This window comes from Lithobates pipiens, unplaced genomic scaffold (genome assembly GCF_037356315.1).
Source record: "Lithobates pipiens isolate NorthernLeopardFrog02 unplaced genomic scaffold, aLitPip1_a1.2 Scaffold_25, whole genome shotgun sequence".
Classification (NCBI taxonomy): Eukaryota; Metazoa; Chordata; class Amphibia; order Anura; family Ranidae; genus Lithobates; species Lithobates pipiens.
Genome location: NW_027507787.1, coordinates 165,367,025 through 165,384,879, shown reverse-complemented (window position 1 = coordinate 165,384,879; position 17,855 = coordinate 165,367,025). Strand labels below are relative to the sequence as shown.

Below are 17,855 nucleotides of genomic sequence, written 5' to 3'. Positions count from 1 at the left end.
AAAAAACACAACACACAAGATAAAATACTTTATTGCACAGCTCCGGGGGTCTTCCGTCTTCGGGGGTCTTCTCGCCGGACTCCTCCGCTATCTTCTTGTAGCTCTTTTGCTAGCGGAGGAGTCCGGCTTTCTTCCTCGCCGCCGGCCTCTTCTTCCGACTTCGGGGGTCTTGTCCCCCTCTTCGGTTCTTCTGCCGGGCCACCGCGCCTTCTTATAGCTCTTTTACAGGCGGTGGCCCGGTCTTCTGTCGCCGCTGCCGCCTTCCGTTCTTCTTCTTCTTCTTCTTCTTCTCCTTCTTCTCCTGGAGATGTTGACTCGACGCTCTCTCCGGCCACAATGCCAGGGACGCGCTGCGCGGCCACTTATATAGGGACAAGGGGCGGTGTCACATGGCTTTATGTCACATGGGTTGGTCACATGGGTTGATGTCACATGGGGACTGTGACATCATAAGGGGGCGGGGTCACCATGTGACACCAACCCATGTGACATAAAGCCATGTGACACCGCCCCTTGTCCCTATATAAGTGGCCGCGCAGCGCGTCCTTGGCATTGTGGCCGGAGAGAGCGTCGAGTCAACATCTCCAGGAGAAGAAGGAGAAGAAGAAGAAGAAGAAGAAGAAGAAGAACGGAAGGCGGCAGCGGCGACAGAAGACCGGGCCACCGCCTGTAAAAGAGCTATAAGAAGGCGCGGTGGCCCGGCAGAAGAACCGAAGAGGGGGACAAGACCCCCGAAGTCGGGAGAAGAGGCCGGCGGCGAGGAAGAAAGCCGGACTCCTCTGCTAGCAAAAGAGCTACAAGAAGATAGCGGAGGAGTCCGGCGAGAAGACCCCCGAAGACGGAAGACCCCCAGAGCTGTGCAATAAAGTATTTTATCTCGTGTGTTGTGTTTTTTTTGTACTTTTATTTTACAGGTGAATGGGTAGGGGTACATTGTACCCCATACTCATTCACATAGGGTGGGGGGCCGGTATCCGGGTGCCCCCTTATTAAAGGGGGCTCCCAGATTCCGATAAGCCCCCCGCCCGCAGACTCATCAACATGGGGACAAGGTGCTTTGGGGTGGGGGGGCCGCGCGGCCCCCCCTTCCCCAAGGCACCCCCCATGTTGAGGGCACGCAGCCTGGTACGGCTCAGGAGGGGGGGGCGCTCGCTCGCCCCCCTTTCCTGGCCGGCCGGGTAGCGTGCTCGGACAAGGGTCTGTTGTGGACTTGGGGGGACCCCCACGCCGATTTTTATCGGTGTTGGGGGTTCCCCTTTAAGTCCATACCAGGCGGCGGGGCCAGCGACGTCTCCTTCGCGGGCCCCGCCTACCTGGAGACCCGCTCGAAATGAGCGGACTTTTCTCCGGGCGGGAAAAGTCCGCTCATTTCAAAAGTATGGCGGACTGGCACACACACGGCTGGATTGTCCGCCGAAATGCGAGTACGGCAGGCAGATTGATGTGCAACACGAAATTCTAAGTCCGCCGTACTGTCGGGTCAAAAAAGTATGCCGGAGGCTACACACGTGGGGATTGTTTGGCGGACTTGAGTTTGCCGGACTTTTCCACCGGATTGTTTGATCGTGTGTACGCGGCATAATATACACAAAGTGGCTTTATAATACCTGATACATTGGGAACAAATAGCGAAAGCCACTTACCTATGGCCTGTGGAGATACTATGTGACAGAAAACAGCAGCAAACAATATAAGGACCATCGGAAACGCCACCCAGGCAATATACTGGTACCAGACGTTATGTTGAGCGGCTCCTTGATACATCCATCTGTAGGCTGGACATGGACATGGAAAGTAGAAGACAGTATGAAAAGACATACAAAACCACAACTGGCTGTGATTTCAACACATTTTTGTTGAAATTTTTAAAAATAAACTATAATGGTCTTGGCTCAATTTTATTTAATACCCAACTTTGGGGAGCTTAAAAATGATCCATTGCAGTGGGGCTGGACCCATCCTGCAAGGGTTAACTAATCTAGGGGAGAGTTTTTGCACTTTAACCTACCTGATTCTCTGCTCCCCCAGCAGATGGCGCTCTCCCCACTCTCCAGCGATGGACTGTCCCTCTGCGTTACCCACTCCAATGCAGGGCTATGGACCTGATGATGTCAGGACTTCAGACCACTGGAGCATGGGGCAGAAAACACTGCAGGGACCGGTCTAGCAAACACGGAGGAGCGAACAGTCAGGTAAGTAGATCCTCTATGTACCTAAATGAGCCATTAACCAGTTTGGGTTTGGTGCTCCTTTTGTATCCTTATACTGTATGGCAGACTTTTTGGATCCATTGGTTAGGAAGGGAAATCCTGAGTAAATTGAATATTTGTAGTTAGTCATGTATAACTGGACTTGTTCTATAATATTGAAGATGTTTCGTAGCTTTTCCAAGCCACTTCTTCAGTACTAACTGAACTGAAGAACATCCAAAGAAGTGGCTTGGATAAGCTACGAAACATCTTCAATGTTGACCTGGACAAATGAGAACCTACATTCCCACATATCAGTGCTGGAGCCTGGTGATTGGCTGTCCAGGTGCTAAGTACTACATCACGGGTGCTCAACCTGTGGCCCACGGGACAGATGTAGCTTTCGGAGCCCTCTGATGTAGCTATAGACCTCAAACCAGGGAAATGCATGCCAGGGATGGGCAACCCATTGATTGCGATCTGGGCTGGCTGACCCAGCAACCCAGAGCATCAGAGTGTATCGGGCTGGCAAAAGAGGAAACAGGTGGCTTTGGAGAGAGTAAAAGCCGATGCTTCTTCGGTAGTGCCATCTCCTGTCCTGTCCCTATTTAAAATATAAAAAAATTTTAAATTCTGAACCATTTCAGTTTATTGTGGCCTGCAACCATTTACCAAATCCCTTAAGTAGCCCTCGCTCTTCAAAGGATTGAGCACCTCTTTGTGACTTTGTGGGAAGGAAGGGGCAAATGTTCCTCCATACCCAGAATTACCCAATATTCTCTGAGCTGCTGAGGCAGATCAAGTTAAAATACGAGAAAGTTGAAAATACACTATATATTTCCAAAAGTATTGGGACACTTCCCTAAGCTACGAACCTTGCTAGAAGGCATAAATTGGGATAAAATCTTAGGAACAAAGAACACAGAGGAGAGATGGGTTTGTTTTAAGAGCATATTAAATAAGGACATAAGCCAATGCATCCCAATGAGAAATAAATTTAAAAGAGCGAACAAAAGTCCTGGATGGCTTAACTCCAATGTAAAAATGCATATAAAAGCAAAGGAGAAGGCCTTCAAAAAATACAAGGTTGAGGGATCATCATCAGCATTCAGACTTTATAAAGAATGCAAGAAGAAATGTAAGGGTGCAATTAGGGCAGCTAAGATAGAACACGAAAGACACATAGCAGAGGAGAGCAAAAAAAATCCCAATAAATTCTTTAAGTATGTAAACAGTAAAAAAGGAAGAACAGACCATACTGGCCCCAGAAAGAATGAAGGAAGGACATCTGGTTACAAAGGATGAGGAGATGGCAAAGGTATTGAACTTATTCTTCTCCTCAGTCTTCACAAGGGAATCGGGGGGGCTTCAGTAACCAAAACTTCAGTGTTTATCCTCATGGCACATCACAGGAAGCATGGAAGCTCCATGGTTAACAGAGGACAGAATTAAAATTAGACTTGGGAAACGTAATAAATCACCGGGACCAGATGGCTTGCACCCGAGGGTATTCAGGGAACTCAGTTAAGTCAGGGCCGGATTAAGAGCATCATGTGCTTGGTGCTGAGGATTTTGGTGGGCCTTTTACTGGGCACCCTTCTGCTTTCCATGAGCCTGTGCTGGCATACGCCCAAACTCAAAAGTAGAGCAGCCGCACAGGCATAACACTAGTGAAGCCTGGCATTTGATTTGCCATGTTTCTGTAAGGGCCGTGCATTGGCGTGCACTCTGAGCTGAAAGAGTGCAGCTGCACAGACCTAACACTATAGAAGCCCCAGACTTCTGTAAGAGCCCTGCATTGACATGCCCCAGGCTTCTGTTAGGACTGCTCATGCAGTGCCCATTATCAATCCCACCACCCTGCCCAGGTGGTGCATGTGGAATGCAGGGCCCGTCAGGGGAGATCTCTTCCCGTTGACCCATTGCTTTCCATGTCCTTTTTGGGTAGCTGGGCCTATATTAAGATAGGGGCCTGGAGCTGCAGCTCCAATAGCCCCTACGTTAATCCAGCACTGAGTTAAGTAATTAATTGCCAGACCATTGTTCCTCATTTTTACTGACAGTCTTCTGACTGGAATGGTACCAGCTGATTGGAGAAAAGCCAATGTAGCACCAATATTTAAAAAGGGCCCAAAATACATCCCTGGGAATTACAGACCAGTTATGATAAGGGATGATAAGGAACTATATACAAGATTTTAGTAATGAGAGTTGTATCATTAGCAGTAATCAGCATGGATTCATGAAGAATCATTCTTGCCAAACCAATCTACTAACCTTCTATAAGGAGGCGAGTTGCCATCTAGATAAAGGAAGGCCTGTAGACATGGTGCATCTGGATTTTTCAAAAGCATTTGACACAGTTCCCCATAAACGTTTACTGTACAAAATAAGTTCCGTTGGCATGGACCATGGGGTGAGTACATGGATTGAAAACTGGCTACAAGGGCGAGTTCAGAGGGTGGTGATAAATGGGCAGTACTCGGAATGGTCAGGGGTGGGTAGTGGGGTTCCCCAGGGTTCTGTGCAGGGACCAATCCTATGTAATTTGTTCATAAACAACCTGGAGGATGGGGTAAACAGTTCAATCTCTGTATTTGCAGACAATACTAAGCTAAGCAGGGCAATAACATCTCTGCAGAATGTGGAAATCTTGCAGAAAGATCTGAAAAAATGAATGGGGTGGGCAACTACATTGCAAATGAGGTTCAATGTAGTAAATGTAAAATAATGCATTTGGGTGGCAAAAATATGAATGCAATCTACACACTAGGGGGGAGAACCTCTGGGGGAATCTAGGATGGAAAAGGACCTGGGGGTTCCTAGTAGATTATAGGCTCAGCAATGACTTGCAATGCTAAGCTGCTGCTTACAAAGCAAACAGAATATTGGCATTCATTAAAAAGGGGATCAACTCCAGAGATAAAACAATAATTCTCCCGCTCTACAAGACTCTGGTCCAGCCGCACCTGCAGTATGCTGTCCAGTTCTGGGCACCAGTTCAAAGGAAGGATGTACAGCAAATGGAGTGAGTACAAAGAAGGGCAGAAAAACTAATAAAGGGTCTGGAGGATATTAGTTATGAGGAAAGGTTGTGAGCACTGAACTTATTTTCTCTGGAGAAGAGACGCTTGAGAGGGGATATGATTTAAATTTATAAATACCATACTGATGACCCCACAATAGGGATAAAACTTTTTTGCGGAAGGGAGTTTAACAAGGCACGTGTCCAAAATTAGAAGAAAAGAGGTTTAACATTAAACTACGTAGAGGGTTCTTTACTGTAAGAGCGGCAAGGATGTGGAATTCCCTTCCACAGGTGTTGGTCTCAGCGGGGAGCATCAATAGTTTCAAAAAAACTATTGGATAAGCACCTGAATGACCACAACATACAGGGATATACAATGTAATACTGACATATAATCACACACATAGGTTGGACTTGATGTGTCTTTTTTCAATCTCACCCACTATGTAACTTGCCTTTACACGCACATGAACTTTAATGGCATCCCAGTCTTAGTCCGTAGGGTTCAGTATTGAATTGGCCCACTCTTTGCAGCTATAACAGCTTCAACTCTTCTGGGAAAGCTGTTCACAAGGTTTAGGAGTTTGTCTATGGGAATGTTTGACGATTTTTCCCCAAGCACATATGTGAGGTCAGGCACTGATTTTGGACGAGGCCCAAAGTCTTCACTCTAATTCACCCCAAAGGTGTTCTGTCGGGTTGAGGCCGGGACTCTGTACAGGCCAGTCAAGTTCCTGCACCAAAAACTCACTCATCCATGTCTTTATGGATCTTGCTACGGACTGGGATGCCAATAAAGTTTATGTGCGTGTAAAGGCAGGTGTCCCAATACTTTTGTGCAATATAATGTAAGTACATGACCTTGCCTCCTGCATGGATGAATTGCAAGTTTGCGCTAAAGCTACAAAGTCTACCTTCTCTGGTATTCATTATTAGGTGTGGCTTGTACACTGGACTACCCAACTCATCAAATTCCAAATCCATTTTATTTAAGTTGTCCTGAATCTTAACCTGTTAAAATTTAGACTAGAGTGTTCCTCATCTCTGAGCTCATTGCAGCCTTGCCCACACATGCTGCAGCATGAGAAAAAGAGTTGCACAGGATAGTCATTTGACAAGAGCCAGCAGTTCTGATGCATATGTAATGAGCAATTGAGACCATATACAGTATGACTACAAAGCATCAAAGCATACACATTAAACATGTATTATATATGAATATTTACCAAGACTGTACATGCCATGACGTTACCTTGTAAACTCTTTGCGCTGGCATAGTCCATGCTCCAGCTGACCAGCGCCATCACAAGACCCAGCAGAACCAAGAAGATCCAGTCTTCACACAGTTTTTTGATGAGATATTTTTTTACGCTCTGCACACAGGCTGCAAGATAAGAAATTAGAATAAGACCAGCCAAGTGCATATCCCTACTGCAGGGGTTCCTAACCAGGTATATCCATAGCCCTTGGGGGTGTGGGAACCAATGAATGTATGGGGCTGGATCTCTGGATAGAAAAAAAGAAAAAAATTAAACTGAATTTTCCTAATTTTTGAACCTGAAGTGTGCGATGACATGGCAATAACATTGTCGGTTAGTGCACCTTCAGCCCATGTTTGCACAAAACTCTCACAGCAGCGACAATCTCACTAGATCTAGCTAGATTGTGTATGTTGTCTTCTTATGTATAAATAAATATTATAAAATCCTTAGAAAATTCCTTTGAATTTTCTTTCTGTTGCTCGGTACCTAGCTATACATATGTACGGTAACGAGAGTCAAGGTATTGGCATCTTTTCAAGTCATACTGGTAGCCAATATGACTGATGATCATTTTGACTAATGACCAGTGTGATATGTCTATGTCTGTGTGATTGGCCGACATTGAGTGTTTTAGTTGACAACATTGTCATTTTTACCCACTTGCCGCCCGCCCACAGTAGATTTACTGAGGACAGGCGGCACAGGCCGCCTCTAAGTCACTGCCTGTCTTCTGGGCATCTATGTGCCCCCTGCTGACCTGTCCCGTGATTAGACACAGTACAAGTTTGGCAGCAGATTTCAGCTGAGACCAGCTGATCAGCCTTGTCCAATCACACACAGAGTTCTGTGTTTACAAACACATAGAACTCTGTGTATATAGGAACAGCAATCTGGCTGTTTCTTCTCCCTGAAAAGGCACACAGTTAACCCAGCCAATGTCATTAGTACAGTGTACGGCATTAAAACTGATCACTGTATTAGTCTCACTGGCAACCTCAGTGCCAGTCAGTGTACTTCCCAACCAGTGTCTGTCAGCGCCAAATTATCACCCTGTCACCCTTTTACAGTCACACTATAAGTCGCTAATCACCGCTTTTACAATATAGTATCTATATACCTTTCACACAAACCAATTAATATACAGTACACTTATTGGGATTTTTTTTTTTACAAAAGACATGTAGCAGAAAACATTTTGACCTACATTTCTGAAGATTTTTTTTTATAATTTTTTTTTTTATTATTGGATATGTTTTATAACATAGCACAGCATTTGTGTAGTGTTGCATGAATGCACAAGTATCAGTTAAAGCGGTTGTAAACCCGCTGATGTTTTTTTTTTTTCCTACCTGCAAAGGAAAAGGCATAATGAGCTAGTATGCACCGCATACTAGCTCATTATGAGATACTTACCTTAGAATGAGGCCCCAACTAGACATGTGCAAAAGGAAAAAATTTGTTTAGTTTAGTTTCGTTTTAATTTGTTAATTAATTAATTTCGTTTAGTTATATTCGTAAATTCATTAAATTTGTTTTCGTATTTCGTTTAGTTTTCTACCGAATTCGAAAAATCGGGCGCATTCGAAAATATTTCAACCAAATTCAACAATATTTCTACCGAATTCGAAATGATTTCAATATGATTCGAAACTATTTCAACCGGATTCGAAAATATTTTGCGACCCGACTTTAGGGCCATGTATCTCAGGGTCACTTGGTGCTAGAAACCCCAAATTTGGAGTGCTAGTTCTATTGTGTTTGCATACCAAATTTGGTGTTTCTAGCTATAAGTGACCCCGAGATATGTGGCCCCGAATTCGGGTCGCAAAATGTCATTCTCTGCTGTAGAAAAGTACTTTCATATTGACCATATCTGGGGCCGCTTGGTGGCAGGTGACGAGGCAAGTGGACAATCAACAACTTGGTCACATGGCACTCGTGGCCGGTCACGTGGCACTCGTGTCCAGTCACGTGGCACTCGTGTCCGGTCATGTGGCACTCGTGGCCGGTCACGTGGCACTCGTGGCCGGTCACGTGGCACTCGTGGCCGGTCACGTGGCACTCGCGTCAGGCCACGTGGTACTCGTGACAGGCGACGTGCACTCGTGGCCGGTCACGTGGCACTCGTGGCAGGTGTCGTGGCAAGTGGACAATACACAACTTGTGGCAGGTGACGTGGCAAGTGGACAAATACAATACACAACTTTTGGCAAGTGAACAATAACATACAGCATATGCACTTGCCTTGCGATCGACATCTGAGACTTCTTCAATCAGGCATGCTGACAACTTCATTGATACCATAAATATAAATGAAATAAGATGTGTGTGTTTTTTTTGCACTGGTACACTGCAAGTATGAAAAGTTGATGTGACAGATATATATAAGTAAGTATAAGTAACTAACCATCTTCCAAAATTTCTAATTCAAATAGAAAAGATTAGAACAGAATAGAAAAAAAAAAATTTAATAGAATAAAATAGAAAGAATATACAACCATCTTCTGAAATTCAAATTTGAATAGAATAAATTAGAATTTCGAATAGTATAAATTCAAATTTTTAAATGAATTAATTTTAAATTTGGATAGAAAAGATTGTAATAAAATAAAAAATAGACTAGAAAAACGATAGAACAGAACAGAATAGAATATATTATATTTTATTCTGTTCTGTTCTATTGTTTTTCTAGTCTATTTTTTTATATTCTATTAAAATCTTTTCTATTAAAATCAAAATCATTATATACTAAATTCGAATTTCGGAAGATGGTTATATATATATATATATATATATATATATATATATATATATATATATATATATATTTCCGACATTTGAATTTCGTATAGAATGAATTCGAATTTGAATAAAAAAGATTAGAATAGAAATAAAGAATAGACTAGAACAATAGAACAGAATAGAATATAGATACTATCTATTTCATTTTTAACTTTTTTGCAGATTACCATTTGTTTTAATAAGATCTCCTGCAGACAATTAGCATCTATTTCTTTTTTTGCAGATCTCCTGCAGACTGTTAGAATCAATTTCATTTTTCTTTTTTTTTCAGATTACTATTTATTTCCATCAGATCTCCTGCAGTATATTAACATCTATTTCATTTTTTTTGCAGATCTCCTGCAGACTATTAGCATCTATTTCATTTTTATTTTTATTTTTTTGCATTAGAACAGCCATATCCTTTAGATATAGATGCTAATAGCCTGCAGGAGATCTGCAAACAATTAAATATATGTTATTATACTGCAGGAAATCTGATGGAAATAAATAGTAATCTCCAAAAAAAAAATGAAATTGATTCTAACAGTCTGCAGGAGATCTGCAAAAAAAAAGAAGTGAAATGGCTGTTAAAAGTCTACAGGAGATCTGCTAAAAAAATAGATGCTAATAGTCTGCAGGAGATCTGGTTAGAAAACAAAATAGATACTAATAGTCTGCAGGAGATCTGCAAAAAAATTAAATAGATGCTAATAGTCTGCAGGAGATCTTATGGAAACAAATAGTAATCTGCAAAAGAAATTAAAAATGAAATAGATAGTATCTATATTCTATTCTGCTCTATTGTTTTTCTAGTCTATTCTCTATTTCCATTCTAATCTTTCCTATTTAAATTTGAATTCATTCTATACGAAATTCGAATGTCGGAAAGAAATATATATATATATATATATATATATATATATATATATATTATAAAACCACCATCTTCCGAAATTTGAATTTAGTATATAATGATTTCGATTTTAATAGAAAAGATTTTAATAGAATATAAAAGAATAGACTAGAAAAACAATAGAACAGAACAGAATAAAATATAATATATTCTATTCTGTTCTGTTCTATCATTTTTCTAGTCTATTTTCTATTTTATTATAATCTTTTCTATCCAAATTTAAAATTAATTAATTCAAATTTTTGAATTCATACTATTCGAAATTCTAATTTATTCTATTTGAAATTTGAATTTCAGAAGATGGTTGTATATTCTTTCTATTTTATTCTATTAAATTATATTTTTTTCTAATCTTTTCTATTTGAATTAGAAATTTTGGAAGATGATTAGTTACTTATATACATCTGTCAAATCAACTTCTCATACTTGCAGTGTACCAGTGCAAAAAACACACACATCTTATTTCATTTATATTACTTTTCTGTAGAAGAGAATGACATTTTGCGACCGACTTTGGGGCCACGTATCTCGGGGCCACTTATAGCTAGGAACCCCAAATTTGGTATGCAAGCACAGTAGAACTAGCACTACAACATATCCAAATTTGGTTTCTAGCTCCAAGTGACCCCGAGTTATGGGGCCCCAAAGTCGGGTCGCAAAATGTCAAGCACTTTTCTGCAGCAGAGAATGACATTTTACGACCCGACTTTGGGGCCACGTAACTCAGGGTCAGTTGGTGCATTTTTGGATATGTTGTAGTGCTAGTTCTACTGTGTTTGCACACCAAATTTGGGGTTCCTAGCTATAAGTGGCTCCGAGATACATGGCCCCAAATTCGGGCCACAAAATGTCATTTTTCGAATTTGATTCGAATTTCGTTTGAATTCGTTAGCATTGCAATTCGGTCATTCGGATGCATCCGAATGTCCGAATAATGAAAATTCGTCCGAATTTCGATTCGGAACTAAACAGAATGCACATGTCTAGCCCCAACATCTGGTCCGATACACAGAAGAAACGCAGAGAGAACATGTCAGCTCCCTCAGCGTTTCTTCTGGGTATCGCGGCTCCGGCACTGTGAGTGTCCGGAGCTGCGATAACGTCACTCCCGCGCATGTGCACGGGAGATTTCTTCCCGGCAGGGTCCGATGTCTGCCGGGCTTTCAGCCGAGAATCCCCTGTGCACATGCGCCGCTGCAGTCAGCGGCGCATTGCGAGGGGAATATCTCCTAAATTGTACAGGTTTAGGAGATATTTTTTTTTACCTACAGGTAAGCCTTATTATAGGTTTCCTGTAGGTAAAAGTCCCAAAAAGGACTATACAACCACTTTAAAGGACCACAGTGCTGAATAGCAAAGAATGCCCTGCTCATAATGGGGATAAACACTTACAGAGGTCATGTGGTTAATTAGGTGGAAGGTTATAGAATTTTTTTGTATTTATTGTCATTTTTTACTTTTTTTGTGCTAACATTTAGCTAGACCACGTATGCCCTACTAAATAAAGCCTGTTCTGTGACCACTCTTTGGGTCATATTGCTTTTTGGTGATAATGAGTCTGATGACCTGTTATTTAAACTTTAAGGGCTTTTACACAAGCAGGCCAATCATGTCCCCCTGACAGTTTTTCAGGTGGACCCGGTCAGACCCTACAGTCTTCTCTATGGAGCTCAACTTTGCTCTGAGCTACAGGCACCATATACTAAGCAAAAGAATGGTCCCAGGATTCCCCCCAAAAATGGGAATGTGCAGTGCCCTACCCAAGTAATATTGGTGTCCCTTAGAATTAACTTAAAACCAAACAGAGACAGGAAAATAGGGAACCAACACCAACTTGTGCCTACCGCAAATTTATTAGAAAAATACAAAATACAATAATAAAAATGAAATGGCAGACCAGAAACCCACCCCACAACACCACATACCCTCCCACAGAGACCCAACCCCTGCGACCGCACCCAACCTCACCTCGAGGTCCCCCATTCCCCCAAAGACCACAACAGTCTACCTACTGCTGGAGAACCTCGGATGGTGCAGCTCCAATTGTATGGACCATCTGGGCCACAATGGGCTGAGATGCAAAAACACCACCAGGTCTCCATGCAGTACCAGGCGTTTAGACCTATATGCTACAGGAACCCTCCCAGTAACCAATGAAACATCTCAGTGTCCATTAGGGAGGTGCCCCTCTATATCTGGAGTGCAGTTATTGTTGGTATTGAAACTCGGTCTTCTAGATGTAAATAGGGTTGCCACCTCATCCCTTTAAACCCGAATACTTATTAATTGCACACAGATTCTGTGACTAATTAAGGTGGTAATTAAACTCTTTTGGTGCCTTATCTGCGTTAAATTAGCCTCAGAACCTGTGCAATTAATATGTGTTTGGGTTTAAAGGGATGGGGTGACAACCCTAGATGTAAATGAGCAAGTAGAATTAGTGCATGAGGTTTCTAGGTCCCAACGACTATCATGTTTCATTATTATCTTAATCCTTTCTGATAAACCACAATAATAGAGATCTCCTATGATTACAGGCACTATAAAACAGGCAAAGTCTGGTTCCCTATATGTCCATTTGGCACCTTGTAGTGCTGGTAGAGCAAGAAATTTTTTTAATGTGTGATCTTACTGTGACACTTGGAGTAGCACTCCCTCTGTACATCAGGTGGTTTGGTCGTGCTGATACTTTGCCTCTCTTGCCGTAATTTGACAGCTTCTTTTCTGGCAAATTGTGAGAGTTCCTCTGTATAATGGCCATATGTCTGGAAAGAGAACAAAGACAAAACTCAGACACTTGTGTGATACCCAAGGGCTAGCCAGAAGCGCATTCGTGAGATCAGGAACTTATGTTGGATGAAGAGGCCTGGCTCACAGTCTTCGCTCTAATTTATCCCAAAGGTGTTCTATCGGGTTGAGGTCAGGACTCTGTGCAGGCCAGTCAAGTTCCTCCACCCCGAACTTGCTCATCCATGTCTTTATGGACCTTGCTTTGTGCACTGGTGAGCAGTCATGTTGGAACAGGAAGGGGCCATCCCCAAATTGTTCCCACAAAGTTGGGAGTATGAAATTGTCCAAAATGTCTTGGTATGATGATGCCTTAAGAGTTCCCTTCACTGAAACTAAGGGGCCAATCCCAACTCCTGAAAAACAACCCCACACCATAATCCCTCCTCCACCAAATTATTTGGACCAGTGCACAAAGCAAGGGCCATAAAGACTTTGGGGTGGAGGAACTTGATTGGCCTGCACAGTCCTGACCTCAACCGGATAGAATAGCTTTGGGATGACTTCGAGCAGAGACTGTGAGCCAGACCCTCTCATCCAAAATCAGTACCTAACCTCACAATGCACTTTTGGAAGAATGGTCAAACATTCCCATAGACACATTCATAAACCTTGTGGACAGCCTTCCCAGAAGAGTTGAAGCTCTTATAGCTGCTAAGGGTGACTCAATATTGAACCCTACGGACTAAGACTGGGGTGTAAAAGCAGGCATCCCAATACTTTTGACAATATAGTGTAAATGTAACTGATGGAGTTCATTGAACCTGCTAATAACCTGCTAGTATATAGGTGCTTACTAGAAAACAGTAATGCTGTGGATCTGCATGCTATCGTATAGAGATGATGTCTTTGTTCTAAAGGTGCAGACTAGTCTGGTGTGAGACCTTATTCATGGCAACTCTCTGGGGGAAAAAAGGGTCTCTGAAAATAATGAGCTCCAATTAATGAGAATGGGGGGTCATACTAAACACAATGCACCCTCTCTTCTCCAAAATGCACAAGTCTGTGACACTACAAATATCTTGCATCCTAGGGTCAGGCAGAGAACTGTCAGATTCCATATAACACCTCTAAAGTAAAAATCCTGATTAAATTGATATGACACAGGGGCTGCAAATACCAATACTTATGACCTTTATTTTCTTAAAACCCCAAAATACCAAAATATCCTCCCCAAAATTGACTAAAAAACTATTATTCTTAGGCTTCATTCACACTTGTATGACTACAAAGTCATACGACTTTCGAGTGCAACTTTGACGCAAATTTGGATGGGTGAGACTTGTATGTGACTTGTTGTCCCTCTACAAAGTCGGACCCACTGCTGCACCACTGTTGCATGTAAAACATTCAGAGTTTATTCTTTGTGTGTGCACGGCACTAGAGTCTGCAGAGACTGGGGTGGAGGTTCAAAAGTGAGGTTGACGTTGCGCTGTTCTGGTTTAAGGTATTACACGGGAGGGGATAGTTCCCTATATTTCTCACTCAACAAATATGAGTGGGAGAGGTATTTCTCACTCAAAGATATGGGGGAGGGGTATTATCCCTTAACACAATATGAAACTCTTCCCCTCTAGCTAGAAGTGCATATAATACTGTTATATTTATATAAATGATCAGACACTGAAATAAGCCCAGGCTATTAAAAAATTAAAAGATTTTTTTTTTTAAATTAGTAAACGCACTACAGGGGTGCCTGCACCTAGACCCCACACAAGAAATATAATACTTGTTTGACCAGAAAGGTAGGTTCAGTGTAATGGTACACCAATACGAACTATATAGTCAGAAGAATTATCAGAAGCTATGGTCAGCTGACTAAACATGCACCAGAATGGAAATATAAGCTTAGTTCCATCACCTTCAGCAAACCCAGCAAGCAAAAAAGTGCTATGTGCTAATAAAACCAGGGTAAATAAATAACAACTACATGTCTCTTGGTGCAGTGTATAAAACTTAATTTAAAATAAAAGTGAAATCAGGTGACCAAAATAGATTAATAAACGTGCTTATCATAAGATAGAATAAACATGATGTGAGAAAAAATGATAAAATTATAAAATCTGTTTCTAAACGAAAAATAAATACCCTACAGAGCCTCTAAATCAGGTATATAAGGTTTAACTCGTTGAGAGGTGCTAAGTGCAATAAATTAATAAACGTGAATTTCATAAGGTAGACCAAAACATAGTGTGGGGGAAAAAAATGCTAAAAGTAAATACCCTACAGAGCCACTAGATAAGTATGTTAAGCTTTTTTAAAAAAACACACAATTCCAAAAGTGCTAAGTGCAATAAAGATTAAGTACCGATACGCTAACGAGACTCAAGAGCAACATATGTGAAAGCAAAAGTGCATAAGTATCAAAATAATAAACACACTACAGAGCCAAGTTCATATGTGCAGTGAGCTGCACGTGGATCAGCAAGCTGCTGAATCTACTTTAGCAAATTAGTCCAACACACAGGTGATGGAAGGGAACAGTGAGGGCACTTCAACAGTATATATATAGTTCCTCAAGGTGCTCGTATTTTTGTTGTAACTGTGCAATCTGATTGGAGAAACACCGCTTCCCAGTGGATTCCTTTTTTCGTGACCATACACTCAGGTGGTCAGTGGCCCCTTACCTTATGGTAAGGCAAAAAACACCTTAAACTGGAGGTCTCTTTAAGGTTCTTCCCACCAGGTTAAAACTTCTCCTTTCCAATGTGTTTGGAGCTCCAGGGGACCATAGTAAATTAATACAAGAGGGGTACCATAGTGTAGTAATTTTGAATGATAACCAATTTATTAAAGAAAATTACCCAAGGTACTCACAATTTTTCATTCATAAAATATCAGTGTAAAAACGAGTAGCGAACTCGTATCTCTATGCAGCAGCAGAGGGCGTCCTTCCCGTCCCTACGCATGGCATCACATCACGTGACTTCATCAGGGGAGGAGGGCGGAGGTGGAGGTTCACCTTCCAGCAGGACAACAACCCTAAACATACAGCCAGAGCTACAATGGAATGGTTTAGCTCAAAGCATATTCATGTGTTAGAATTGCCCAGTCAAAGTCCAGACTTAAATCCAATTGAGAATCTGTGGCAAAATTGCTGTTCACAGGCACTCTCCATCCAATCTGACAGAGCTTGAGCTATTTTGCAAAGAAGAATGGGCAAAAATGTCCCTCTCTAGATGGCCAAAGCTGGTGGAAACATCCCCAAAAAGACTTGCAGCTGTAATTGCAGTGAAAGGTGGTTCTACAAAGTATTGACTCTACAAATGTACCCCACAAATATCACATGTTTATTTGTAAAAAATTCTGAAAACAATTTATAATTTTCCTTCCACTTCACAATTATGTGCCACTTTGTGTTGGTCTATCACATACTGTAAAATCTAAATAAAATACATTTACATTTTTGGTTGTAACATGACAAAATGTGGAAAATTTCAAGGGTATAAATACTTTTCCAAGGCACTGTATATATTAAATTTTTGGTTTTGGGTTTAATAACGCTTTAACAATGAATGGCACCGCAAGCGTGATACACATCTTTTTGCGCATTTTGTAAGCATGCACAAAACCACACGCATGTACAAAATGCAATCATATCATTGCGAATGGACGCGTTACTGCAGGCTATACCTCGATGAGGGGCAACACATGTAATGTCTATAGGTAGTGTTGCCATCCATATGAGTGTCAATCTTTACAGATGGACAGGGCCGCTGTTAGAAATCATGGGGCCCCATACAGCCTACCTGACGGGGCCCCATTGACCCCGCCCACAACCCATCCTGGCTCCGCTCCATAACCCCACCCCTGCCTCCACGCTGTCAGGGCAGGAGGCAGGAGCTGGAACATTTAACATTTACAGCGCCCCACCAATCATAACTGCATCTGAATGGGAGAGATGTCAGTGTTTTGACATCTGTGCCCATTCAGTTTGTGTCTTCATACGGAGCTTTCAATCAGGTCTGCATGAAAAAGGACCTAATTGCAAAGCTTGGGTGAAAGGTTATGAAAGGAGAGTGGTTTGGGGGTGGTAAAAATGCAGCTTGGCTATGTATTTTTACTGTCCCTTCCCCCATCACATGTGTAAAAGTAGCATCTCACTATGTGCTCATGGTCATTATCATTATGATGATCAGAGCACAGCAGGTGCTGTGTGGCTCTGTCAGTGTAACATGACTGTGTGATGCTGACTTTGTTATGGCTGTGCTGAGTTATAGTCTGTAACACACAGTACAGTCATATATCAGGAAAGTCAGCACCACACAGTCATGTTACACTGACAGAGCCATACAGCACCTACTGTGCCCTGATCATCATAATGATAATAACCATGAGCACACAGAGTCTAGGGACTGCACATGCTACAATAGTGTGACCTGTCAGTGTGTGTGTGCAGGGCCGCTGATAGGCCAGTACAACTGGCCCTGTTGTACCGGGCCCAGCCAGCAGGGGGGCCCGGGCAAACAAAGCAGATAAATAATTAAGATAAAAAAAATCCTCCAGCCATGGCCTATCAGAGTCCGTCCGACTCAACTACCAACCAAATAGCCCCCACCAACCCCTGGTTATTTTTAGATTTTTTTTTGTGCAGATAGCTATCTGCAGACTAGGTGGCGGCAGGGGAGGGACTATTTCCTCTATTTCGGGTGCAGAAGAATGCCTCTTACGCACCCACACCTCATGCTGCCTGTGCCTCAAGTCCCAGCCAGTGTGTTCTCTATCATGCCGTCCCCCTGGTGTCGTGGAGTGATTCCACCCCCTCCTCATGAGAGCAGTGTCAGTGAGGTGAGCGGCGGTGGCAGAGCACAAAAAAGAAGTAGCTGTCATCATTGACATCGCATCTGAATGGAATCATTTGTGGACACTCCAGTCCAGGCAGCAGCAGGATC

General features: G+C 42.2%; 1 protein-coding gene across 4 annotated transcripts in view; it reads right to left on the bottom strand.

Moving 5' to 3' along the window:
* Nucleotides 1-17,855, bottom strand: part of CLCN1 (chloride voltage-gated channel 1) — a 238,176-nt gene that overhangs the window by 105,842 nt on the left and 114,479 nt on the right. For all 4 annotated transcript variants that reach the window (XM_077455098.1, XM_077455099.1, XM_077455097.1 and 1 more), the window contains exons 2-4: nucleotides 12,809-12,941; nucleotides 6,470-6,601; nucleotides 1,644-1,775 (exon numbers count right to left, since the gene is read on the bottom strand). In XM_077455098.1, the coding sequence (XP_077311224.1) occupies nucleotides 1,644-1,775; nucleotides 6,470-6,601; nucleotides 12,809-12,941 (397 nt within the window). The remainder of the gene's footprint in view (nucleotides 1-1,643; nucleotides 1,776-6,469; nucleotides 6,602-12,808; nucleotides 12,942-17,855) is intronic.